Source organism: Loxodonta africana, chromosome 7 (assembly GCF_030014295.1).
Source record: "Loxodonta africana isolate mLoxAfr1 chromosome 7, mLoxAfr1.hap2, whole genome shotgun sequence".
Lineage (NCBI taxonomy): Eukaryota > Metazoa > Chordata > Mammalia > Proboscidea > Elephantidae > Loxodonta > Loxodonta africana.
The window spans coordinates 69,259,243-69,282,215 of NC_087348.1; the positions used below are offsets into that span (position 1 = coordinate 69,259,243).

A 22,973-nucleotide genomic window follows, 5' to 3' on the forward strand; every position below is an offset into this window, starting at 1 on the left:
AGGCTCTGGTGGCTGAACTCAGGGTAGAGTTTCAATCTATAGTTATCACGGGTGATAATGTTATTACACAGTATAATTTGAAAGCAGAGAGGAGATCCTATCCCTCCAGAGAGCCCCATTATATGGCTTCCTCCTGAAAGGAACAAATGTGCAGCATGTTTGGAGTTCCAGTAATGACTAAAGATGACTGCTTGGCATAAATAATAGAATCTTCTCTCTAATGACTTCTCCCAAGTGCCTCTCAAGAGAGACCATTAAGAGACCCAAAAAATTCAAGAAAAATGCTTATGAAGGATTTAAAAGAAAATAAAAGTTCACTTGGGGGCAATCCTGTGAGCATATATAGGGGAAATGATTAAGAGAAAGATTTAGGATTAGAACCCTAGAGTTACCATTTATTAATTATGTGGCCTCTGGCAAATTACTTAACCTCCCTGTTTTCTCATTTGTAAAAAGAGGTTAGTGATACTCCCTTTCTCATAGGAATGTAGAGAAAAATAAAATATTTAGCACAGGGCCTGGCACGTGGAAAGGGCTCAAGAAAGGATGGTGACAATGATGACGCTCAGTGGGCTAATTAACCAACAATGAGTTTCAAAGCACGAGTTCTCAGGAGCAATGACTGAATCTCCAAAGAAAAACTGTGGTAGATACTAATGAAGGAGACTGGGAGGATTTCAACAGAGACAATTGGCTCTGATGATGATCATCATAGGGCCAGATTATGGGGTGTTGGGTCAAATGAGGTCATGCAGGAGTTGGGTGGGTCCCAGTCCTAATTCTTTATGAGTAGTGTCTTATAAAAAGAGGCTGACATACAGCAGGAAAAAAGATACCACATGACTATGGAGGCTGAAGCATCTATAAAGAGCAAAGAAAAGCCAAGAAACACCTGGGGCTATGGTAACTGAGAGAAGACTCTTCCCCTAATGTTGACAGAGAAAAAAGTCCTACAGGTGCCCTAATTTGGACTGTTAGCCTCCAGAACTGTGAGAAAAGAAATTTTTGTTCTTCAAAGGCACCCACTTCATGATACTTTGTTGTGGTAGCCCTACAAAGCCAAGACATGGGGGAATTTGGGCAAGTCCTTATTATGGAAGAAGTCTTCTTGCAACTCATCATACCAAAGTTAGAGTACCCCTGTGAAGACCTCCCTACACAATGTATCCTTTCAACACTCCTTTATTCTTCCTGAATAACTCTCACCCAATTTTAATTAAACATTTATTCATGCTATTTTTTGTTCAGTGTCCATGCCCTCTAATAACCTGTAAGGTCCATGACAGCAGAGACCACATCTGCCTTGAACTCCACTGTATCTCTAGCAGATAACATCTGTTAACCCATAGTAGATGCTCAACAAGTACTAAATGACCTGCTGCCATTGCTGCTGAGTTGATTCCAACTCGTACCTACCCTATAGGAGAGAGTGGAATTGTCCTATAGGGTTTCCAAGGAGGGGCTGGTGGATTGGAACTGCCGGCCTTTTGGTTAGTGGCCATATCTCTTAACCACTGTACCACCAGGGCTCCAAGTATCAAAAAAGTACTTGTTTAATGAATGAATGAATAAAAAAAGTTCATTTGTCTTCAAAGCATAGTTTACACATTCCTGCTCTGGTTCCTCCTCTAAATTTCCTGTGGGTTACCATGTATAATCTGCCAATCTCCCTCATCTTTTTATTTACTGAGCACTTGTTTTTTTTTTTGCTCTGTGCCAGCCCAGTGCTAGGTACCTGGAGACACAGAGAGAAGAGACTCGGACTGTGCCTTCTAGGAGCACAGAGTCTAATAGCTGGAAGGAAAAGATTCAGGAGTATATCATTTTTATAACATGTGATGGGAAATAACATGGAGGTCTGAAAGAGACGCTCTGGAATCCCAGAGAAGGGAACATTTGAGTGTACTTGGGAGTGGCGCAATGGTTGGGAGCTATGGCTACAAACCAAAATATCGGCATTTGAATCCACCAGCTGCTCCTTGAAAAACCTATGGGGCAGTTCTAGTCTGTCCTATAGGGTCACTATGAGTCAGAATTGACTCAGTGGCAACAGTTTGTTTTTTGTTTGAAGGACTTAGAGGAGGCTTCAATGAAGAGGTGGCATTTGAGCTGCAAGTTGAACAAGACAAGGAAGTTTGTTCAGCAGTCAAGAGAAAGAACAGCATTCCAGGTAGAGGGAAAGGCATGATGAAGCAGTCTTGGCTTTGGAAACCAGACGTAATTCTATATTTCATAAATTGAAAGCTGGGGTGGGGTGTATGTCAAGAGGTTAGGGAAGCACGGTAAGCAGGGAGTCGATTGTCAAAGACTTCTGATACTTTGCTAAAAAAGTGTGAATACTATTCTGGAGGTGATACGGAGGAACTGATGATTTGAGCTACAGAACGTCGTGTTCAGATTATGTTTTAGGAAGATCAGGCTGGAAGTTCTGTGATTATTGGATTACAGCCCTGCCCTAAAACCCATCTTAAGGGCAAAGGTCTCTCTGGCCTGCTTTGTTTTTACGAGAACTGATATTTCACACTGGAACCTGGCCTCGAATCACCACGCAGGGCAGGGTTCTCCCCTTTCTTGGATAGGCTTGCCATGTGAATGCCCCAGTCATAACTAATTCCCAAATAGCTTTCTGGCCCCCAAACCTTGGTGTGTCAATCATCTAACAGAAACTCCCATGAATTGTTACCCAATTCACCTTCTATACCCATAATGCCTGTTGGACCTTGTCCAATGTCATCACCCTCCCCACTGCTTCTGGGATTTCATAATCCAAATCCCAGTCTCAGTGAGAAGGTCTTGAGCCAGATCCCAGCTCCACTGCACACCCCGACAAGCTATGTGTTACTGAGATGCTCCAGGCTTCGTGCCCAAGACTTCAACCTCAACAGACTTTGGCTTCTGCCTTAACATGTAACATGGGGTTATTAGAACTTCTGGAACATAAGTACACCACAGCGGTCCCCATTCTACTCGGCACAACTTTTGGAGCTCTGGGGAGCTGCCATTTCCATGTTTAACTTAGAAACTAACACAATAATTCAGGTCATATATCCAGGATCAGGTGGAAGACTTGCTGGTGATGGACTGGGTGATAGTCGAGGAGGGCTAACAGTCCAAAGGTGAGCAGTTTGCATCCTGGGACTGGATTATGCCTTTACCCCAGATGATCTTCTTCAGCCAATGCTCCCAGCTGACACATTCCTAGACAGAGATGAAATATCTTCATTCCAAATTACAGATCATGCGCATATAAAATCTTAGGGGCTATTTTTCTATCTGGGGAGGCACTGTGGCATATGGATGTAGCTATCAGACCTGTGTTCAAATTCTCCTTTGTTTACTAGATATGTAAACTTGGTCAAGTTACTTAATCTCTCTTTGTCTCATTTCTTCATCTGTAAAATGGTGATGATAGTATTTACCATCTACTGTTTTGAAACCCTGGTACATAGTGGTTAAGGGCTATGGCTGCTAACCAAAAAGTCAGCAGTTCAAATCCACCAGGCGCTCCTTGGAAGCCCAATGGGGCAGTTCTACTTTGTCCTACAGGGTTGTTATGAGTCAGAACTGACTCAATGGCAACAGGTTTGGTTTTTTGGTTTGGTTATTATGCCAACTGGTTAATCAACACATCTGTAATAGCAAGTATTTATAAATGTTTGTTTAATTATTAAAATGTACTAAAAATAAATGTCTCTGTAGAATAGTGCTCATAATTATCATCTCATGGATTTGTCATGAGGATTAAAGGAGATAGTATATATAAAGCACATTGCAGCAGTCTAATAAAATTTATTCTTTTCCCCATGTGTTACCTCACAGCTGGAAGTCGATGCATTGGGTCCTGAGCTGAAAGATACGTGGATAGAAAGGAATGATAGGAAGGACGTGCCTGGGGAATTGGAGATAGATAGCCAAAAGAATGGGGCTGAGAATATGTATGCAGGAAGGAGACTCTAGGGGACAGAGACAGTCTAGGACCCCCACTTCTTCTCCTACTCTAACCATGCTATCATTGGGGCTGCCAATCATAGTCTCTCTCCCAGCTGGAACCCCAGATCACAAAAGTTTACTGTGACACAGATCCAGTCAATCTCCATACCCATTCCCCTTAGCATGTGGCCCAAACTGGACCAATTGGAATCCTTCTCTGGTATTTCTCAGTTTGGAGTTAGAGGAAAAAGAACTTTTCTTTTAGTCACAGAACTAATTGAAAGGCTTTTCATTGAAGGTTGTTTATCTGTAGTAAGAAAGAATGAGGACAATACACAGAAACACAGCCAAGATATAAAGGATGGAAGGGAGCAAGACAGCAAAGGTGGAAGTGAGGAATGAAAAGGATAGAGGGAAAGGAAGAGAAAGAGACTTAATGATCCCATTTATGTTCCTAGATCCATTTATGCCTGAAGCCAGATTGGAAAAAGCCACCCCTGGATTTTCCAAATAAGGGAATTAATGCATTCCCTTTTTTAGCTTTAGTTAGTTTGACTTGGCTCCTATGGCTTGCAGTGGAAAGAGCCTTGACTAATTTTGAGGCAAAGAAAGAAAATAATTTTACCTAGACTATACAAATCATCAGCAGATTAAGGGAAGAGTATATGTGACAAAATTGACCAGGAGGTATGTAAATATCACTGCGATGACAGCAGATCAGGTGGCTTCAGAGCTATTTAACTAGAAGTCACCTTGGGAGAAAGGCTAAGGGATGCCAGAAGGCTCTTTCCTAAGCCCTCACCTGCTCAACATTCTTATAAACTTCTTTGATAAAGACTTACAAGGCCTGTTTATCAAAACAGTGGATTTTCCAAAACTAGATCGTCTGGATAAGTCATTCGGTGACAAAATTCAGGTTCATAAATGGTTTAAAGCTACAGGGATGGACCCAAATATGCTGGATTAAATCTAATGGGGAGTAATGCCAAATCTTATGTTATGCCCAAGGAACAGTTACACCAGCATAGGTTAAGAGGTAACAGGCCTTTCCAGCAAATTGCAGGAGTTTGAGCTGGCTGCAAGCTCAGTGTGATCCCAGGAATGACACAGCTGCCAAAATAGCAAACATTAGACTTGGCAAGCTTAACCCAAACACAGTGTCCCGAACAAGGGAGATAATTACCCTGCCATGTTCTGCCCTGGTCCAAGCACATCTGGAGTACAAAGTATAAGGGAACAAGAAACAGTATCCTATAAGAAATGGTTGAAGAAATGGACTTTTTGTCGGAAAAGAAGCCATAATAGCTATGTGTCCACAAATGCCTGAAGGGCTGACATACGGCAAAGGGGAGACCTTATTTTGATTAATGCCAAAAGCCAGAACCTGGACTGATATGTGGAAGTTACAAACCCATTACTGTGAGTCAATTCGGACTCATAGCGACCCTATAGGACAGGGTAGAACTGCGCTATAGGGTTTCAAAGGAGGGGCTGGTGGATTCGAACTGCTGACCTTTTAGTTAGCAGCCGTAGCTACCGTAGCTCTTAACCACTGGGCCACTAGAGCTCCAGAAGTTACATGGAAGGCCAACTTTGGCAGCAAAGAAGTACGATTACTTCAGCTCTAGCTCAGGTTTCACAGGTCTGTGTTGTCACCTAAAGGAAGCTCAGGACTCTCCTTCCCCGATCACTCTACTGCCAGGGCAGGGGGATAATGCTATCAACTGTTGGCTTTGAGGCCATTCCAATGCACTGGTGTTTCACTGTAGCTGAATAAGGCAGTGTTGTGACCAGGTTCTAAAGTATGTGATTGGTAGGGCTGGGAAAGGTGGTGATGGAGAAGTATGCTCATAGGAAAGTTATCATCCTTTGGCCACCTTCTCTTTGTGTCCCATCATCTTGATTTAAGCAAAAAAGAAGAAAAAGAAAGAAAATATATAGATTCTAGAATCCGCACCTTTGTCAGGGTAGGGCCCAGGAAGCTACTTTTTCAAAAGCTTCCCAAGTGATTCTGATGAATAGCTAGGTTGGAGAACCACAACAAATGACCCCACCCAATGCTGGTTCCAGAGAAAGTCACTTTAATTGGTATCCTGGTTTGGTGAATCAACAGTCCCCACTAGTCTGAGGGTAGAACTTCTGCCCTACTTATCCATAAAATCAGAGCCTATGTCTGAAGTTGTCAGTCCTTTCCATTTGCTCTTTTGTCTGCTGTTATTCTCTTCTTTACCTCTGAACCATCACTGTTCAAGCTTTCCACCATGCACAAACTGCTGGCCTCTCCCCTTCCAGCAGCTTTCACCCTGAACCCAGGCCAGCTGCCTGATCTCACCCTCTCGCCAATGCCCTCAGGGCACCAGGCATCCTTTCTCTCTGCTTGCCCTCTGCCTCCTATCCCTTGGTGCTCTGGTTGAGGGAGAACTACTTCCCCCTTTTCCCATCCAGCTCTCTTAGAGGGGTGGTCTCGCACCAGGGCTTCTTGGGGTTTAAATGATACATTAATTTTTTCATAGTGGCTACTATGTCTGGGTGCTAGAGGGAAAATGGCAAATAAAACAGACAAGGTCCTTGCTCTCATAGAGCTTGTATTCCAAAGAGTGTTTAAGGGCTACGAAGAAATGAAACCAGGCTAAAGGGATGGAAAACATAATTTGGTGGTCAGAGAAGTATCTTTAAAAGGATAACAGCTGAGACTTAAAAGACAGAGACCATGCAAAGGTCTGGGAATGAACGCTCTAGGCATGGAGAAAAGCAAGTACAAGGACCCTGGGGTAGGAATGAGCTTGGTGTGTTGGGAAAATTTAAAGGGCAGTATTGGTGCTGCAACAGCAGAAGAGGATGAAGAGAAAAATGAGGAGCAGATATCAGAAGAGCTCCTTTCCGGCATCTAAAATTGCTATTCTCTTCAATTCTTAGGTCCTGCTTCTGAGCCTGCCTACCTTCTTACACTGCTATCCCAAACAGGATGACCTGTTCTTGGACCTTTCCCTGCCCCTCTCCTCCCTCACCCAGCCCATGAGACACATTTGCAAATATCTAAACTCGAATAGTAGATAGGGTTCAGGTTGTGTCCCACAGGTCTCCTGGGTCTCAAACAGATCAGTAGATGTGGGTAGGTCCCTGTTTAAGTGTCTCTGAACTTTGCACGGCACCTTTGAGCATTCTATGCAAGTTGGAAGCCTTGTCTACACAGGCCTCACATAGCACCTCCAGTCGTGTCACCTAACTCCTTACTCTGCCCTGTCTTAGTCTTAACTCCAGGTCAGCCACAACACCCTGTAAAATCGGAAGCTTTATATTAACAAGAGCTGGACAACAACACAAAAGGCTTCTACGTGAGGTAATGAGCTCCCTGTCACTATAGGTGTTCCAGGGGAGGTACATTTGGTGTCATCAAACACAACTGCACACTGTTGAGGGAGAAAAGAGATGGTGAGAGAAAGAGATAAAAAATAATATTTAAAATAATTTGGGCCACTCGTCACTCCATTCGATGAATGTATATGCCTGAGTGAGCATGAGATGAGACTGTCAGTTCCCTCAGCCCATCCTACAGTGAGTATTTGGCACTTGTCATTTCCATGTTTTTATCTGGTACTTAATTAAGGGAACATCGATCTCTTCCAGTGGTGGAGGAAAAATGAGAAGTGCTGAATATACTAAGAAATGCCAATTTGTTTCTATTTTCCCACCAACAAAAATATCTAGAGGGATGCATAAATAAGTCTAGATTAAATCTGGTTATTTGTGTTGTATTTTTTTTGTAGAATTTCAAAAGATTTTCAAGGAATAATTTTGACTTATGTGATTTTTGCTTTTCATGGTGCTTCAGGAATCTAACCCCCATGTTGGTTGGGACTACACTGTACTCAAATTATTTCTTTTATTATTGTTTTCTTTCTCCTTGTATACTCCAGTGGGCTTTCTCCTTTTCTTTCCTTTCATTTCCCTTCTCTCTCTTGCTTAATTCATTCCTTGCTTCCTTTTACCTTTATTGAGGGAGGGAAGGAGACAGGACAGGCCACTCTGACATACTGGCCTCATATTTTTTTCTCACTACAAAGCTTATTATCAACAACAACACACACAAATCAACATTCCTTATTCTAGCGATTCATTTAACAAGAATATCAAGTTCACATGCTGTTGAGTAGGCCCACCTAGATGACCTTTTTCCAAGTGAGATAAGATAAAATACTGCGTTTTTAAAAGACTACACATTAAAATATGTGGAAGAGACAGTGAATTGGCCCCCAAATTCATCTTCCCCTTTATTATTCTAGAAAATAAATTCTTCCTCCCAATTTAAGCTGGTGTCTTAATTTCCTAGTGCCTCTGTCACAGAAATACCAAAAGTGGATGGCTTTAAAGAACAGAATTTTTTTTTTCCTCACAGTTCAGGAGGCTCCTTGTTGTTGTTGAGTGCCACTGAAGTGTTTTCGACTCATAGCAACCCCAAGCGACAGAGTAGAGCTTCCCCATAGTGTTTTCTTGACTGCAATCTTTATGGAAGCAGATTGTCAGGTCTTTCTCCCATGGAGCTATTGGGTGGGTTTGAACAGCCAACGTTTTGTTTAGCAGCGGAGTGCTTAACCATTTGCACCACCAGAACTCCTAGAAGTCTGAATTCAGGATATGGCTCTAAGAGGCAATTTTTCATGGTATATTTTAGCTTCTGTTGTTGCCAGTTATTAGGTGCCATCGAGTTGGTTCCAACTCACAGTGACCCTATGTACAGAAGAACGAAATTCTGCCTGGTCCCATGTCATTCTCATGATCCTCATGGTCATTGTTATGCTTCAGCCCATTGTTGCAGCCACTGTGTCAGTCCATCTTGTTGACGGTCTTACTCTTTTTCACTGACGGTCTACTTTACCAAGCATGATATCCTTCCCAAGGACTCACCCCTCCTGATAACATGCCCAAAGTACATGAAGTCATGTCATCCTTGCTTCTAAAGAGCATTCTGGCTGTGCTTCTTACAAGACAGACTTCTTCATTCTTCTGGCAGTCCATGGAACATTCAATATTCTTTGACAACACCATAGTCATCAATTCTTCTTTGGTCTTCCGTATTCATTGTCCAGCTTTCACATGCATATGATGCAATTGAAAATACCATGGCTTGAGTCAGGCGCACCTGAGTCTTCAGGGTGACATCTTTGCTTTTCAAGACTTTAAAGAGGTCTTTTGCACCAGATTTGCCCAATGCAATGTCTTTTGATTTCTTGACCGCTGCTTCCATGAGTGTTAATTGTGGATCCAAGTAAAATGAAATCCTTGACAATTTCAGTATTTTTTCCGTTTATCATGATGTTCCTTATTGGTCCAGTTGTGAGAATTTTTGTTTTCTTTATGTTGAGGTATAATCCATACTGAAAGCTGTAGTCTTTGATCTTCATCAGTAAGTGCTTCAATCCTATTTGATTTCAGCAAGGTTGTATCATCTGCATAACTCAGGTTGTTAATGAGTCTTCCTCCAAACCTGATGCCCCCCGTTCTTCTTCATATAGTCCAGCTTCTAGGATTATTTGCTCCACATACAGGTTGAATTAGTATGGTGAAAGCATACAACTCTGACACACACCTTTCCTGACTTGAAACAACATACTATCTGCTTGTTTTGTTTGAATGACTCCCTCTTGATCTATGTACAGATTCCTCATGAGCACAAAGGAATTCCCATTCTTTGCAATGCTATCCATAATTTTTTATGATCCACATAGTCAAATGCCTTTCCATAGTTAATAAAACACAGGTAAACATCTTTCTGGTACTCTCTGCTTTCAGTCAGGACCCACCTGACATCAGCAATGATATTCCTCACACTAGGCCCTCTTCTGAATCTGGCTTGAATTTCTGCCAGTTCCCTGTTGATGTACTGCTGCAACCATTTTTGAATGATCTTCAGCAAAATTTTACATGTGTGTGATGTTAATGATATTGTTCAATAATTTCAGCATTCTGTTGAATCACCTTTCTTTGGAATAGGCATAAATATGGATCACTTCTAGTCAGTTGGCCACAGAGATGTCTTCCAAATTTCTTGGCACTGCATCCATTTGTTGAAACATCTCAATTGGTATTCCCTCAATTCCTGGAGCCTTGTTTTTTGCCAATGTCGTCAGTGTAGCTTGAACGTCTTCCGTCAGTACTATTGGATTTTGATCATATACTACCTCCTGAAATGATTGAACATCAACCAATTCTTTCTGGTACAATGTCTCTGTGTACTCTTTCCATCTTCTTTTCATGTTTCTTGCCTCATTCAATTTTTTGCCCAGAGAACCCTTCAATACTAAATTTTGAAGCTTGAATTTTTCTTCAGTTCTTTCAGCTTGAGAAATGCCAAGCTAGTTCTTCACTTTTGGTTTTCTATCTCCAGGTCTTTGCACATTTCATTATAATACATGACTTTGTCTTCTTGAGCTGCCCTTTGAAATCTTCTGTTCAACTCTACTTCATCATTTCTTCCTTTTGCTTTAGCTACTCGACATTCAAGAGCAAGTTTCAGAGTCTCTTCTGACATCCATTTTGGTCTTTTCTTTCTTTTCAGTCTTTTTAATGACCTTTGGTTTCTTCATATATGATGTTCTTGATGTCGTCCCCCAACTCATCTGGTCTTCGGTCATTAACGTTCAACGTGTCAATCTATCCTCAGGACGGTATCTAAATTCAGGTGGGATATACTTAAGGTCATACTTTGGCTCTTGTGAACTTGTTTTAATTTTCTTCAGCTTCAATTTGAATGTGAATATGAGCAGTTGATGGTCTGTCCCACAGCCGCCTCCTGGCCTTGTTCTGAATGATGATATTGAGCTTCTCATAGTCTCCTTCCACAGATGTAGTCGATTTGATTCCTGTGTATTCTAACTGGCCAGGTCCACATGTATAGTCACCATTTATGTTGTTGTAAAAAGATATTTCCGGTGAATAAGTTGTTGGTCTTGCAAAATTCCATCATGAGATCTTCAGCATTGTTTCTATCTCCAACGCCATATTTTCTAACTACTGGTCCTTCTTTGTTTCCAACTTTCGCTTTTCAACCCCCAGTAATTATCAATGCATCTGGATTGCATGTTTGATCAATTTCAGACTGCAGAAGTTGGTGAAACTCTTCAATTTCTTCATTTCTGGCCTTAGCAGTTGGTGTGTAAATTTGAATACTAGTCATATTAACTGGTTTTCCTTATAGGTGTATGGATATTATCCTATCGCTGACATCACTGTACTTCAGGATGGATCTTGAAATGTTCTTTCTGACAATGAATGTGACGTCATTCCTCTTCAAATAGTCATTCACGGCGTAGTAGGTCATATGATTACCTGATTCGAAATGGCCAATACTAGTTCATTTCAGCTTACTAATGCCTAGGATATCAATCTTTATGAAGTTTATTTCATTTTTTGATGATTTCCAATTTTCCTAGATTCATACTTCATATATTTCAAGTTCTGATGACTGATGGATGTTTGCAGGTGTTTCTTCTCATTTTAAGTCATGTCACATCAGCAAATGAAGGCCCCAAAAGCTTTACTACAGCCACATCATCACCCATGAAGGTAAACTCTGCTTTGAGGAGGCAGCTCTTCCCTAGTCATATTTTGAGTGCCTTCCAACCTGAGGGGTTCATCTTTCAGACAGTGTTCCACTGATATCCATAAAGTTTTCACTGGCTAATCTTTTTTGGAAGTAGATTGCCAGGTCCTTCTTCCTAGTCTTTCTTGGTTTGGAGGCTCCACTGAAACCTGTCCACCATGGGTAGCCTTGCTGGTATTTGAAATCCAGTGGCATAGCTTCCAGCATCCCAGTAACACACAAGCCACCACAGTATGACAAACTGAGAGACAAGTGGTGATTATTTAACTTAATATATGTATATTATCATTTCAACATATAATCAATATAAAAACTATTAATGAGAAGGTTTTTTTTATATTAATTCTTCAATATCCAGTGTGTATTTTACATTTGTAGCACATCTCAATTTGGACTAGAGACATTTCAAGTGCTTAAAAGGCACATGTGACTAATGGCTATATATTGGAGAGCATAGTCCTAGAAAATGGCAGATAAACAAGATAGAAGGAACCTGAATCCCTGGATGACCTTGTGGAGAAAACTGCCTATCATCTTAGACATCACATATACTTCTTGTTTGAAACACTGTATTTTGGGGCCTCTTTTTTTGTTACATGAGCTTAGCCTGTACTCTGACTAATATAACATGGCAAGTGTTCCCTACCCCCCGCCCACAGAAATGCATATTGATCTACCTTCTGACATTCTCTATAATAAGTAAATGGATAGTGTGGTCATGAAAGCCTTAAAATATCAGCTTGTTTGTGAAATATCAGCAATTATAGCCCATTGTTCCATTTAAAAGAGTCAGCTAAAATGCAATGACAACTTAACTGTGTATATCTTATTTTGTTTTTTTGCTTGTTCTTTATTTAATTTTTTTTTAAAGTTTTTACAGTGCAATACAGGGATGTGGCATGATTGCCAAAATGCGTATGGAGAAGTAATCAAGTTTCTAATTTGATATGTTTTTATTTTTTGGATGTTTTGATTCTTTCATTTTGTAACACTCAAAGCAATAAACAATCACCAAATTGCTAAGCTTTTAGATATGTATGCATCTTTTAATTTTTATGATCAATTTGAACTAAATACTTAAGAAAGGGGAAAGGTTAAAAAATAAAAATACATAATAAAAAGAGTTCAGAAGGATGCAAGAAAAAAGTGAGGAAATGGTTTATAATTAATTACAATATCGTCAGCAAGAATTAATTTAAAAAATTGTATATGAGAAATAATTCATTTAAAAAATTCGCCCTTCACAAGTAGAAATCATACAAAAACAATTAGAAATCCAAAAGATAAACAACAAGATTTCAGAAATGGACAGGGCTATAGAAGGGCTGAGGAGCAGGTTTGAAATGATGGAAGACAGAAACAGCAAAATTGAAGACAAGCACTTGGATACAACTCTGATTGAGGAAAAATCAGAAAAAAGAATGAAGAAAAATGAAGAAACTCTGAGAATTATGTGGGATACAAACAAAAGCAAAAATAGGCAAGTGATCGGAGTTCCAGAACAGGGAGAGAAAACAGAAAACACAGTGAGGATCATTGAAGAATTGCTGACAGAAAACTTCCCTAATATCATGAATGATGAAAAGTTGACCATCCAAGAAGCTCAACGAACCCCATATAGGATAGACCCCAAAAGTAAAACACCAAGGCATATCATAATCACACTTGCTAAAACCAAAGACAAAAAAATCCTGCAAGCAGCTCGAGAAAAACAAAAAGTCACGTACAGAGGAGAAACAACCAGACTAAGCTCTGATTATTCAGCAGAAACCATGCAGGCAACAAGGCAATGGGATGACATATATAAAACCTTGAAAGAAAATAATTGCCAGCCAAGAATTATGTATCCTGCAAAACTTTCATTCAAACATGATGGTGAAATTAGGACATTTCCAAATAAACAGAAATTAAGGGAATATGTAAAAACCAAACCAAACTTACAGGAATTATTAAAGGGAGTCCTTTGGTCTGAGAACAAACAATATCAGACCACAGCCCAAATCTAGGATGCAAGATTGTACCAGCCCGATACTAACCTAGGAAATGAACTCTCAGGGACTATCCAAAACCAAAACAATTGCAACAGGGAACCAGAGAGGTTAATCTGTAAATGCCAACAATGTCAGAACAATAAAAGAGGGAATAAACAGTATAGGTACAGAACTTTCTAATGGAAAGGAAGGCAAGGCAATACCAAGTAATAACAGGAACCTATTACCTTTTTTTTTTTTTCCCCCTCAGTCTCATCCTGAGAATTGCCTCTCTCCTGTGTGGAATCCCCTATTTCCTCAATCCTAAAACTTTTTCATTCTCAGTTTACTTCCCTGTCTTGTGGAGTACACCCTCTAGTCGCTTCCTGAGCAGATTTCATAGGTACAAGATGCCTCCAAATCCTGAGCCTTTCTAGGGGCTAATTGCACAAACAACTTGTTTCTATTTGGCTTCTCCCCCTCTGGGCTTAGGTTGCAGCCTTACCCAGCATGACAAATAGTTAAGACTACAGAGACAGAGACAGGCAGAGGCAGAGGCAGAGACAGAGATGGCCTAGGAAGACAAGGGTAAATTTCAAGGTAACCACAAAGGAAGTTAACAAACCTACTTATCAAAATAAAGAAGAAAAAATAAAGTCTCAATAAAAACAAAATCTACAAAAACAAAAGAAATGAAAATGAAATCCACAAAAAAAAAAAAGGAACTCAGCACAGGAGAGTAAGAGGAACAAAGAAAATGTTAGCGCCACACACACACACACACACAAAAAAGCACTACAAAATGACAGCAATAAACTCAACTATAAAGAACAACAATGGGTCTGTGAAGCATCTCATAACATGGATGCATCAGGAGGACATTATGCTGAGTAAAATAAGTCAATCACAAAAGGACAAATATTACATGAGACCACTACTGTAAAAACTCATGAAAAGGTTTACATACAAAAAGAAACAATATTTGATGATTACAAGGGAGGGGAAGGGTGGGGAGGGAAAAACACTTAATAGACAAAAGGTAAGCAGTAACTTTGGTGAAAGGTAAGACAGTACACAATACCGGGGAAGCCAGCACAACCTATACAAGGTAAGGCCACGGTAGCTCCATAGACTCATCCAGACTCCCAGAGGGACCAAATTGCTGGGCCGGGGGCTGTGGGGACCATGGTCTCAGGGAACATCTAGCTCAATTGGCATAACAGAGTTTATAAAGAAAATGTTCTACATTCTACTTTGGTGCATAGCGTCTGGGGTCTTAAAAGCCTGTGAGTGGCCATCTAGAATACTCCACTGGTCTCACCGGTTCGGAAGCAAGGAAGAATGAAGAAAACTAAAGACACAAAGGAAACGTTAGTCCAAAGGACTAATGGACCACATCTACCATGGCCTCCACCAGACTGAGTCCAGTACAACTAGATGGTGCCCGGCTACCACCACTGACTACTCTGACAGGGATCACAATAGAAGGTCCCAGACAGAGCTGGAGAAAAATGTAGAGCAAAATTCTAACTCAAAAAGAAAGAGCAGACTTTCTGGCCTGACAGAGACTGAAGAAACCCTGAGAGTATGGTCCCTGGGCACCCTTTCATCTCAGTAATGAGGTCACTCCTGAGGTTCACCCGTTAGCCAAAGATTGAACAGGCCCATGGAACAAAACAAGACTAAAGGGGTGCACCAGCCCTGGGGCAGGAACTGGAAGGCAGGAGGGAACAGGAAAGCTGGTAATAGAGAATGCAGGGCTGAGAAGGGAGAGTGTTGACATGTTGGGCTGTTAACCAACGTCATACAACAATGTGTGTACTGTTTGATGAGAAACTAGCTTGTTCTTGTAAACCTTCATCTAAAGTTCAATAAATTATATATATATATACACATATATAGAAAACCCTGGTGGAGTAGTGGTTAAGTGCTACAGCTGTTAACCAAGAGGTCAGCCATTCGAATCCACCAGGAGCTCCTTGGAAACTCTATGGGGCAGTTCTACTCTGTCCTATAGGGTCGCTATGAGTCGGAATTGACATGACAGCAGTGGGTTTGGTTTGGAGACATATATATATGTATATATAAATTCGCCCAGCTTAAATTTCTAAGATCCTCTATGTGTACATTTCAAACACACATTTCACATGCAAAAATAAAGCAACAGTGAAAAAACACAAAATATAACTTATATCAAACCCCAAACCAGCTATGAAAAGCACCAAAATGTAATCAACAAAATAATTAGTATGATTCTTTTTTATAAATATAGAACAGCTTTATTCATATACTTTGTGTCTTATTTAATAATTTATTTCCATGAATATAATTTGGAATCAGCATAATAATGAATCCAGGTAAGGACTTTTTATATATGATATTCATTACATATCTGATGAATAAATTAAAGCATATGTTGTCATTTCCCTAGTACATTACGGGTTCCTTAATAAAAAGTTTCTTATAATCATCGTAAAAATAAATAAAACAACTCAGATTACTTTTCTCTCTCTCTTCAATTTGTTTCTGCTCCCCCACCAACAAAAGGATTTCGCTGAAGACTGACAAGGTTCTGCATGTTTGTAAATTAACTGACTTATGGGGAAATGCAATACTGAAGTCTATAAAAAGAAAAAGCCAAAGTAAAAAAGGACCCATCATCACTTTATGGCTTTGTGTCCTGAAATATGTCAGTTATTATCTTGATTTGTTGTTGCTGTTTTCCTTCCATGAAAACTCACCATCCAGAAGGCTGAGTGAATTCATTCTACTCCCAACTCATTTTAGTGAGTCAGTATAGAAGACGGGTTAGGAGCACTGATGAAGGAATCAGACAGGCCTGAGACTGTATCCTGACTCCAATAGTTACTAACTGTGTGACCATGGGCAAGTTACTAAACCTCTCTGAGACTTGGTCTTCTCATCTATAGAATAAGAATACTAACCTGCTTCAAAGTAAAGAGTAAGTTTAAGTAGGAAATAACACAATGTCTCATCCAGCATTTCCCTGTAACTATTTTTTCTAAACAATCCAAAATAATCATCTCTATTAGCCACACATAATCTTGTGTTGTTAAGTGCCGTTGAGTCGCTTCTGACTCATAGCGACCCTATAGGACAGAGTAGAACTGCTCCCTAGGCTTTCCAAGGAGTGGCTGGTGAATTCAAACTGCTGACCTTTCGGTTAGCAGCTGGGCTCTTAACAACTGCACCACCAGGGCTCTATAATCATACATACATACATACATACATATATGTACCCCTACTGTGTTGCAGTTTTTTTTTTTTTGACATGGATTATCTCTAATTCTCACAGCAGTGCTACAAATATATAAATAAATAAATAAATAAAAGTGCATTATGATTCATTTTACAGATGGAGAAATTATGGCTCAGGGAGAAGTGGCTTGCTGGAGATGACACAGTGAATGTGTGACCTGCAGGAATGGAAACCTACAGGCTACCACCAAAGCCTGTGCTCTTTGCACTCAGCTGAGCTGAGTACTCCTGCTGGCAGCGTGTGTCCCAGAGTGAGGCACCCAGCTGAGCTGAGTACTCCTGTGGGCAGCGTGTGTCCCAGAGTGAGACAAAGAAAGAAAGCAATGCAGCTTTGGAGGTCTCCAAACCTCCCAATTTAGAATGAATCCCCAGTTATGCCTGAAGTTGGACCAGCTTTTGAAATCTCGTCTAAAAGGTCTTTTCCCATCAAGTTCCTTGAAATTTCCCTTTGAAGAGCATCTAGGAAAAGCCAGTCTCATTAGCCAGGGTCTGCTTATTTCCCTAATAAACAGACCTTTGGCTGGACAAAAGAGCCTCTTTTATTTTCAATCAAGGCTGAAGCATTTCAGCTGATTTTCTTCTATTTGGTTTGAAATTGCGATCTGGGAAAGGCTGGTCCTACAAATTGTCCACCTATAGGGAAACCCCCTTGAGGACCCTCAACTTGTTATTTTTTAATCACTGTAATCTCCTTTTCAAAGGAGGCCAGGGTCAGAAACAGAGCAGGCCTTTCAGAGCTTTCTAAAGCACAATTATTGCAAGGGTTGGGGTAGTAGAGGGAGAGAAAGAAGAGAGAAGTGATGGGAGAGAGGAGGAAGTCGCTATAGTGCTAACAATTTGGAAGAGACTAAATAATAATCTGTATTGGACCTAGAGCAGCCCTGGTGGTGCAGTGTTTAAAGAGCTCAGCTGCTAACAGAAATGTGGGGGGTTGAACTCACCACCTGCTCTGCGGTAGAAAGGTGTGACTGCCTTGGAAACCCTATGAGGCAGTTCTATTCTGTCCTATAGGGTCATTATGAGTTGGAATCCACTTGATGGCAATGGGTTTTTTAGGAAAAAAAAATACATTTTACTTTTTTTTAACCTAGGCTATGGGGAAGAAACCCCGTGTTTCAGTATTCTTATTTAAATGGTGACCATTTGGAATTGACTGGAGGGCAACTGGTTTGATTTTGGTTTGGTTATTCAGTCTAGAATACCTAAAGGATATACTGGGGTGGTGGGCACAGACAGCAAAAGCTGTTTAAAGGGTGAACTGGAATAATGGGGACAATTCTAGCATCAGTGAAAGATTTGAGACAGGAAAACATGCCATTGATTCCAAGGCTCATGTGGGGCCCTAATTCAGGAAAAAATTTAAAAAAAGCAAACAGAACACCGGGGAATTTTATCTTCCCCAGCCCTGAGTCAATACACCAAGAAAATGCATTAAATTTACTTTTAACATAATTTTTCCAAGAAAGTATAACAGAAAATATCACAAACTAGGCCAGTGCCCTTTCTTCCTAACTTTGAGTGGTGGAATTGGGTTTGCTAATTGCAGAATATTTACAAGGAAGGCCTTACCATGGTTCCTGCAACATCTACCTGTAAGATTGCTTAGCTATGAGGAAGCATAAAAGGTAATCTCTGACCCATGGCCTGAGTGGGGGTGCCACAGCCCAAGAAAAGCCATGGTTTAAACTGGAATAGTGTGTAGCGTGAAAGCCTGGTGCCTTCTCCAGCCACAGCTCCCCACCTACTGTCCATGAACAGCACATAGTCTCAGAGCCTCTCTGGACTTCTGTAAGCTGGATGCTGCTTGCCTTCCACGTGGATGTGCTCCCAGACACAGAGGATTAGTGAGAGAGGGGATGCCTGGTAAGACACTTGACCTGGGTTCCAAACTAGCCTATACATACATACCCGTTGTCATAGAATTGAATGTGACACATAGCGACAAAAAGCCTCCCAGGTTTAAATCAGGAACTGTCTTAGGCTAGGCTCCTAATATGCAGAAATCTTTCATTCATTCGATTAGTTCAGGACAACTGGTAGCTTGGACTGGAGGAGTGCTAAGGAAACCTCACACACACACCCCAAATACAAACAACAAAACAAATTTGACAAGTCTGAGCCCTCCATTAGTAAACCAACAGGCCCCCTGTCCAACTCTCACAGGCATCTGGGGACCTGTTGGAGCTCAGGCACAGGCACCTCTGCTAACTCATTTACTCCTTACAACCACCCAGCAAACCACCCATTGCCGTCGACGATTCTGACTCATAGCGACCCTATAGGACTGAGTAGAACTGTCCTTTTGGTTAGCAGCTGAACTCTCCACCACCACGCCACCAGGGTTTCTTCAACCATCGGAGAAGCTGGATATACTATTTTTACAGCTGGACAGTGCAGAGAAGTTAAACGACTTGCACAAGGTCACACAGTTACTAAACCCAAGGCCCTGGACTCCAGAGCCGCTTCTTTGCCCACCACGTGGAGCTGGGACAATTTCCCAAGCGTACCCAACCCCTCCGTTTTGGGGAGTACTAAAGGGACTAACCCAATGAAGTTATTCCCGCTTTTCTCGAGTCCAGGGAAAGACTCTACAGAGTGGCTGTAGCCAGACCTAGACTTTCTGCAGCCGCAAGGACATCCCTCCCCAGCTCTCACACGCTGGGCGGGGTTGTTCTCCGCCCAGCATATTCCGGGAGGACTGAGTATCCCGCTGACTAGAGTGCAAGGGCGCAGGGGCGCCTTGCTGAGTGCTGAGCGCAGCATCCCGTCGAGAGAGCGCCCACGCGCCAGCTCTGCGTAGCGCCGAGTGGAGAAAGTTGGAGACGCGAACCCGAGAATAACGGGAGAAGGGTGATCCCAGGTTCTGGTTGCTCACGTGACCCGTGCGTCCGAGAACACTGCCCTAAACTTTGCCCAGTTTGCTTTCACGGTGTCTTCCCGCCCCACACTAGGACCCGGGAAGGCGAGGATGGAAGGGCGGAGGCTGTGAGACCATTTGCCCTGGATACCCCTAAAACGCGGAAGCGTCCCGCTCTTCCCCGCTTGGTGTCAGAACCTACTTAGCAAGGGAACAAGGGCCTGGCATCTGAGGCCAGGCAGGCTTTCTTCTCTCCCCGGTGTCCCGTCTTCCACCTGGAAAGCTAGGCTGCTGCACAGAAGGAAAATTTCCGGGAAAATGACGGGTTGAGGAGGAAGGGGGTGGGCCGTGGCGGTGGAGTGAGGGATATTCAGGTCGAGGTGGAGCGAGGGGTATTCAGGTCGATGAGAGTCGGGTTACCCGGTCCTGCCTAAGAGGGGCTCACTTTCTCGGACACCCCCTCCCTGCTATGTATAAACTCCACGCTCAGCTGAGCACCACGGTCGCAACATCCCCGGGGCGCCGGGGAATCCTGGCCTCCAGGGAGCAGGCCTGGGAAAATTCAGACTTCCTTTCCTCACTTCACCATGTTCCCTCCCCGCTCGGAGCCTGTCCAGAGCTTTTTGGGGCTCCGGGTGCTACTGGAAGCCGGTCTTGGAAATCCAGGATCCTCTCCCTCGCCTGGGAGAATGAGAGAATAATGGGGGGGGGGGGTGCAGGGGATCCTTCCGAGGAGCTTCAGGCTCTTCTTCCTCCCCACCCCTGTCCCGGGACCGACTAGGGAGAAGCTAAGGTTCTTTCTCCTGAAGGGACCTCTACTGGGAAGCCGGAGTGACCGTCCCGGTGGGCGCCGGTCTGCAAAAAACCGGTACCCTCTTCTTCAGAGATGAGACTGATAAATGCCGGAGTCTCCACCTTGCTTAGGACCCGACTGGGAGAAGCCCGGGTCTTCTACACTCCAGAGACCGGTCCAGAGGAAGGCGGTTCTACTACCCTCCTAGGGCCGGCTGGAGAAGTCAGGTTCCCTCCCAGCCAGGCCGACGAGACGCGTGGTTCCTTTAAAGCCCAAGCCTGGGCACTGCGCGCCGGAGATCAGGGTTGCCTCGCCTGACTAAGGCCCCCGCGACGGCCTGGGACCCTGGCTCGGGATCCGCGCCGAGCTCCTGGCTAGAAGAGCTGAGGGCAGCCAGGACATAGGGCCCTTGCTCGGCTGCGCCCGCACAGGGCGCCCAGGGATCGCGCGCCCTCATCCGGAACCGCGCGGTCGGCGCCCTCCGAGGGCCAGGTCCCGCTCACCTAATGCTATGCCTAGCCACTTACCGCGGTAGCTGATTCCCGGCTTGTAGAAGTCGGGGTCGCCCTCCACGCGGAGGCTGAACTCAGTGTATCCCTCGCGCCGTGTGCCCTGGGCGCGCAGAATGCGGCTGCAGTAGCCCTCCGACTTGGGCACTTTGTCCAGGGTCTCGTCGGAGAAGGCCAGCGCCACCGCCAGGGGCAGCGCCAGGGCCAGCAGCCCCGGACTCCGGCTCAGCCTCAGCGGCTCCGGGGATAGCCTCATCCTCGCGGGTCCCCAACTTTGTTCCGCTGCCGCTGGCCCTCGCCAAGCGACTCCTGCCCGAAGGGGTCCCCGCGGAGGCGAGACCTGTCCTCGCGGAGGCAAGACCTGGTGCAGCTCTGGCAGAGAGCGGGAGCTCGGAGCCGACACTGGAGACTCGGAGACGGTGCAGCCTCGGCTTGGCTGCTGCGAGCTGCGCTGCGTTGAGCTGAACCAAATGAGCCGAGCAGCGCGAGAAAGGGAGGGAGGGCGACTGCGAAGGAGGAGGAGGAAGAGGAGGAGGAGGAGGAGGGAGGGCTGGTTTTGCCCAGATCCCCTAGCGAAGCGCTGTTTTGTTGAGAGCTGGCGATTAGCGCCGGTGTTTATTTTGCGACTCTGGATTCCCAGGGTCTGGCTACGAAAATCGTAGGACACAAGGACACTGCTGGCTCTGTCCCACCACCAGAGTCTGCTACCCAAAACCTGGCTAAGCTAACAGCACCGTCTGGACACTGTGGAGAAGGGGGTTCGAATGAGGGAAAGACTGAGAACTTTTACTGCACATCTCCTCGGTGCCTAGCAATATGCTGGACAGTGCACTTACTTTCCGTAACTGTTCTCCACACTCTCACCTCACACAGTAAACATTATGCGGCTTTCCTCATTTTACACGTGAGCAATCTGAGGCTTGCAGCTGAACAGCAAGGCGGGGCTAGATGCCATGGCTATCTGGCTCCTCCATTGCTCTTCCCATCACCCTTTTGGAACAGGTCAGATTGGAGGGTAAGAAAAGAGCAAAATTTATCCGTGACGTCCTGGCGGCACGGCGCGTAGAGCCCACAGTACTTTTAGGGATCCATTAAAGTGTTTTAAAGTCAGAAGGAAAAAAAAAAAAGTTTGGGTCAAAGAAAATGTTTAAATGTATAACACTAAATGTCCATCTTTATATCGACACTTTCATAAAATATAATTTTTAATACACACACACATATATATATTTTAATAGAGGGAGGAGCCCACCGAAGCAAAAGTGCCCGAAGACGATGAAAGTCATCTTGCAGCCCTGGAAAGGAGTTTTGAAACGTTCAAAGAAAAGCCTTTGCCTTCATGGCTGAGATTTTTAGTTAAGGTTCTCAGTCCCAAGTTACAGATGTGCCGAGAAGTGCGCGCCTGAGGGCTCACTGGGCAGAGCCTGGGGCCTCTGTCACCCACCCTGAAAATCAGCTGGTTGTGCAAGAATCCCTCTGTGTGTCCCTGAGAGGAGACCTGAATTAAACTTCAGTCCTACCACTCACCAACTGTGAGTCTTGGGCAATTTTTAATACACACACACAGACCTTTAATTTCCTCTTCTCCAGAAGAGGTGTGCTAATGAAATCTTCTCCTTGGGGTAGCTAGAATTAAATGAAACAAATTAGATTAAATAAGGGAGCCCTGGTAGTGCAGTGGTTAAGCATTTAGCTGCTAACTGAAGGGTTGGCAGTTTGAATCCACCAGCCACTCCTTGGAAATCCTATGGGGCAGTTCTACTCTGTCCTATAGGGTTGTCATGAGTCAGAATTGACTGGGCTGCAATGGGTTAGATTAAATAAAACACTTGGCCTGGTCTTCAGTCCACCCCCACCCCTGGGCTCAGTGGGTGGGTCTGGGCTAGCCCTGAGTACCATAGCCATGAAGACCAAGCTCACCTTGGGGCTGCCTTAAGCCCCCACTCCCCTCAGTGCCAACAAACATCTGCCCCAGGCCCTCTCAAAGCTTTATTTTCTCCCTCTCCTCTTGGGCCTTCAACACACCCCAAGCGCC

At 43.5% G+C, this 22,973-nt stretch overlaps 1 protein-coding gene across 1 annotated transcript in view; it reads right to left on the reverse strand.

Annotated features, from left to right (window-relative positions):
• Positions 1-21,724, reverse strand: part of SPON1 (spondin 1) — a 353,955-nt gene extending 332,231 nt beyond the window's left edge. Inside the window, exon 1 of the mRNA XM_064288388.1 lies at positions 20,957-21,724. Coding sequence (XP_064144458.1) covers positions 20,957-21,194 — 238 coding nt within the window. The 5' untranslated portion in view covers positions 21,195-21,724. The remainder of the gene's footprint in view (positions 1-20,956) is intronic.
• Between the last annotated feature and the right edge of the window lie 1,249 nt (positions 21,725-22,973).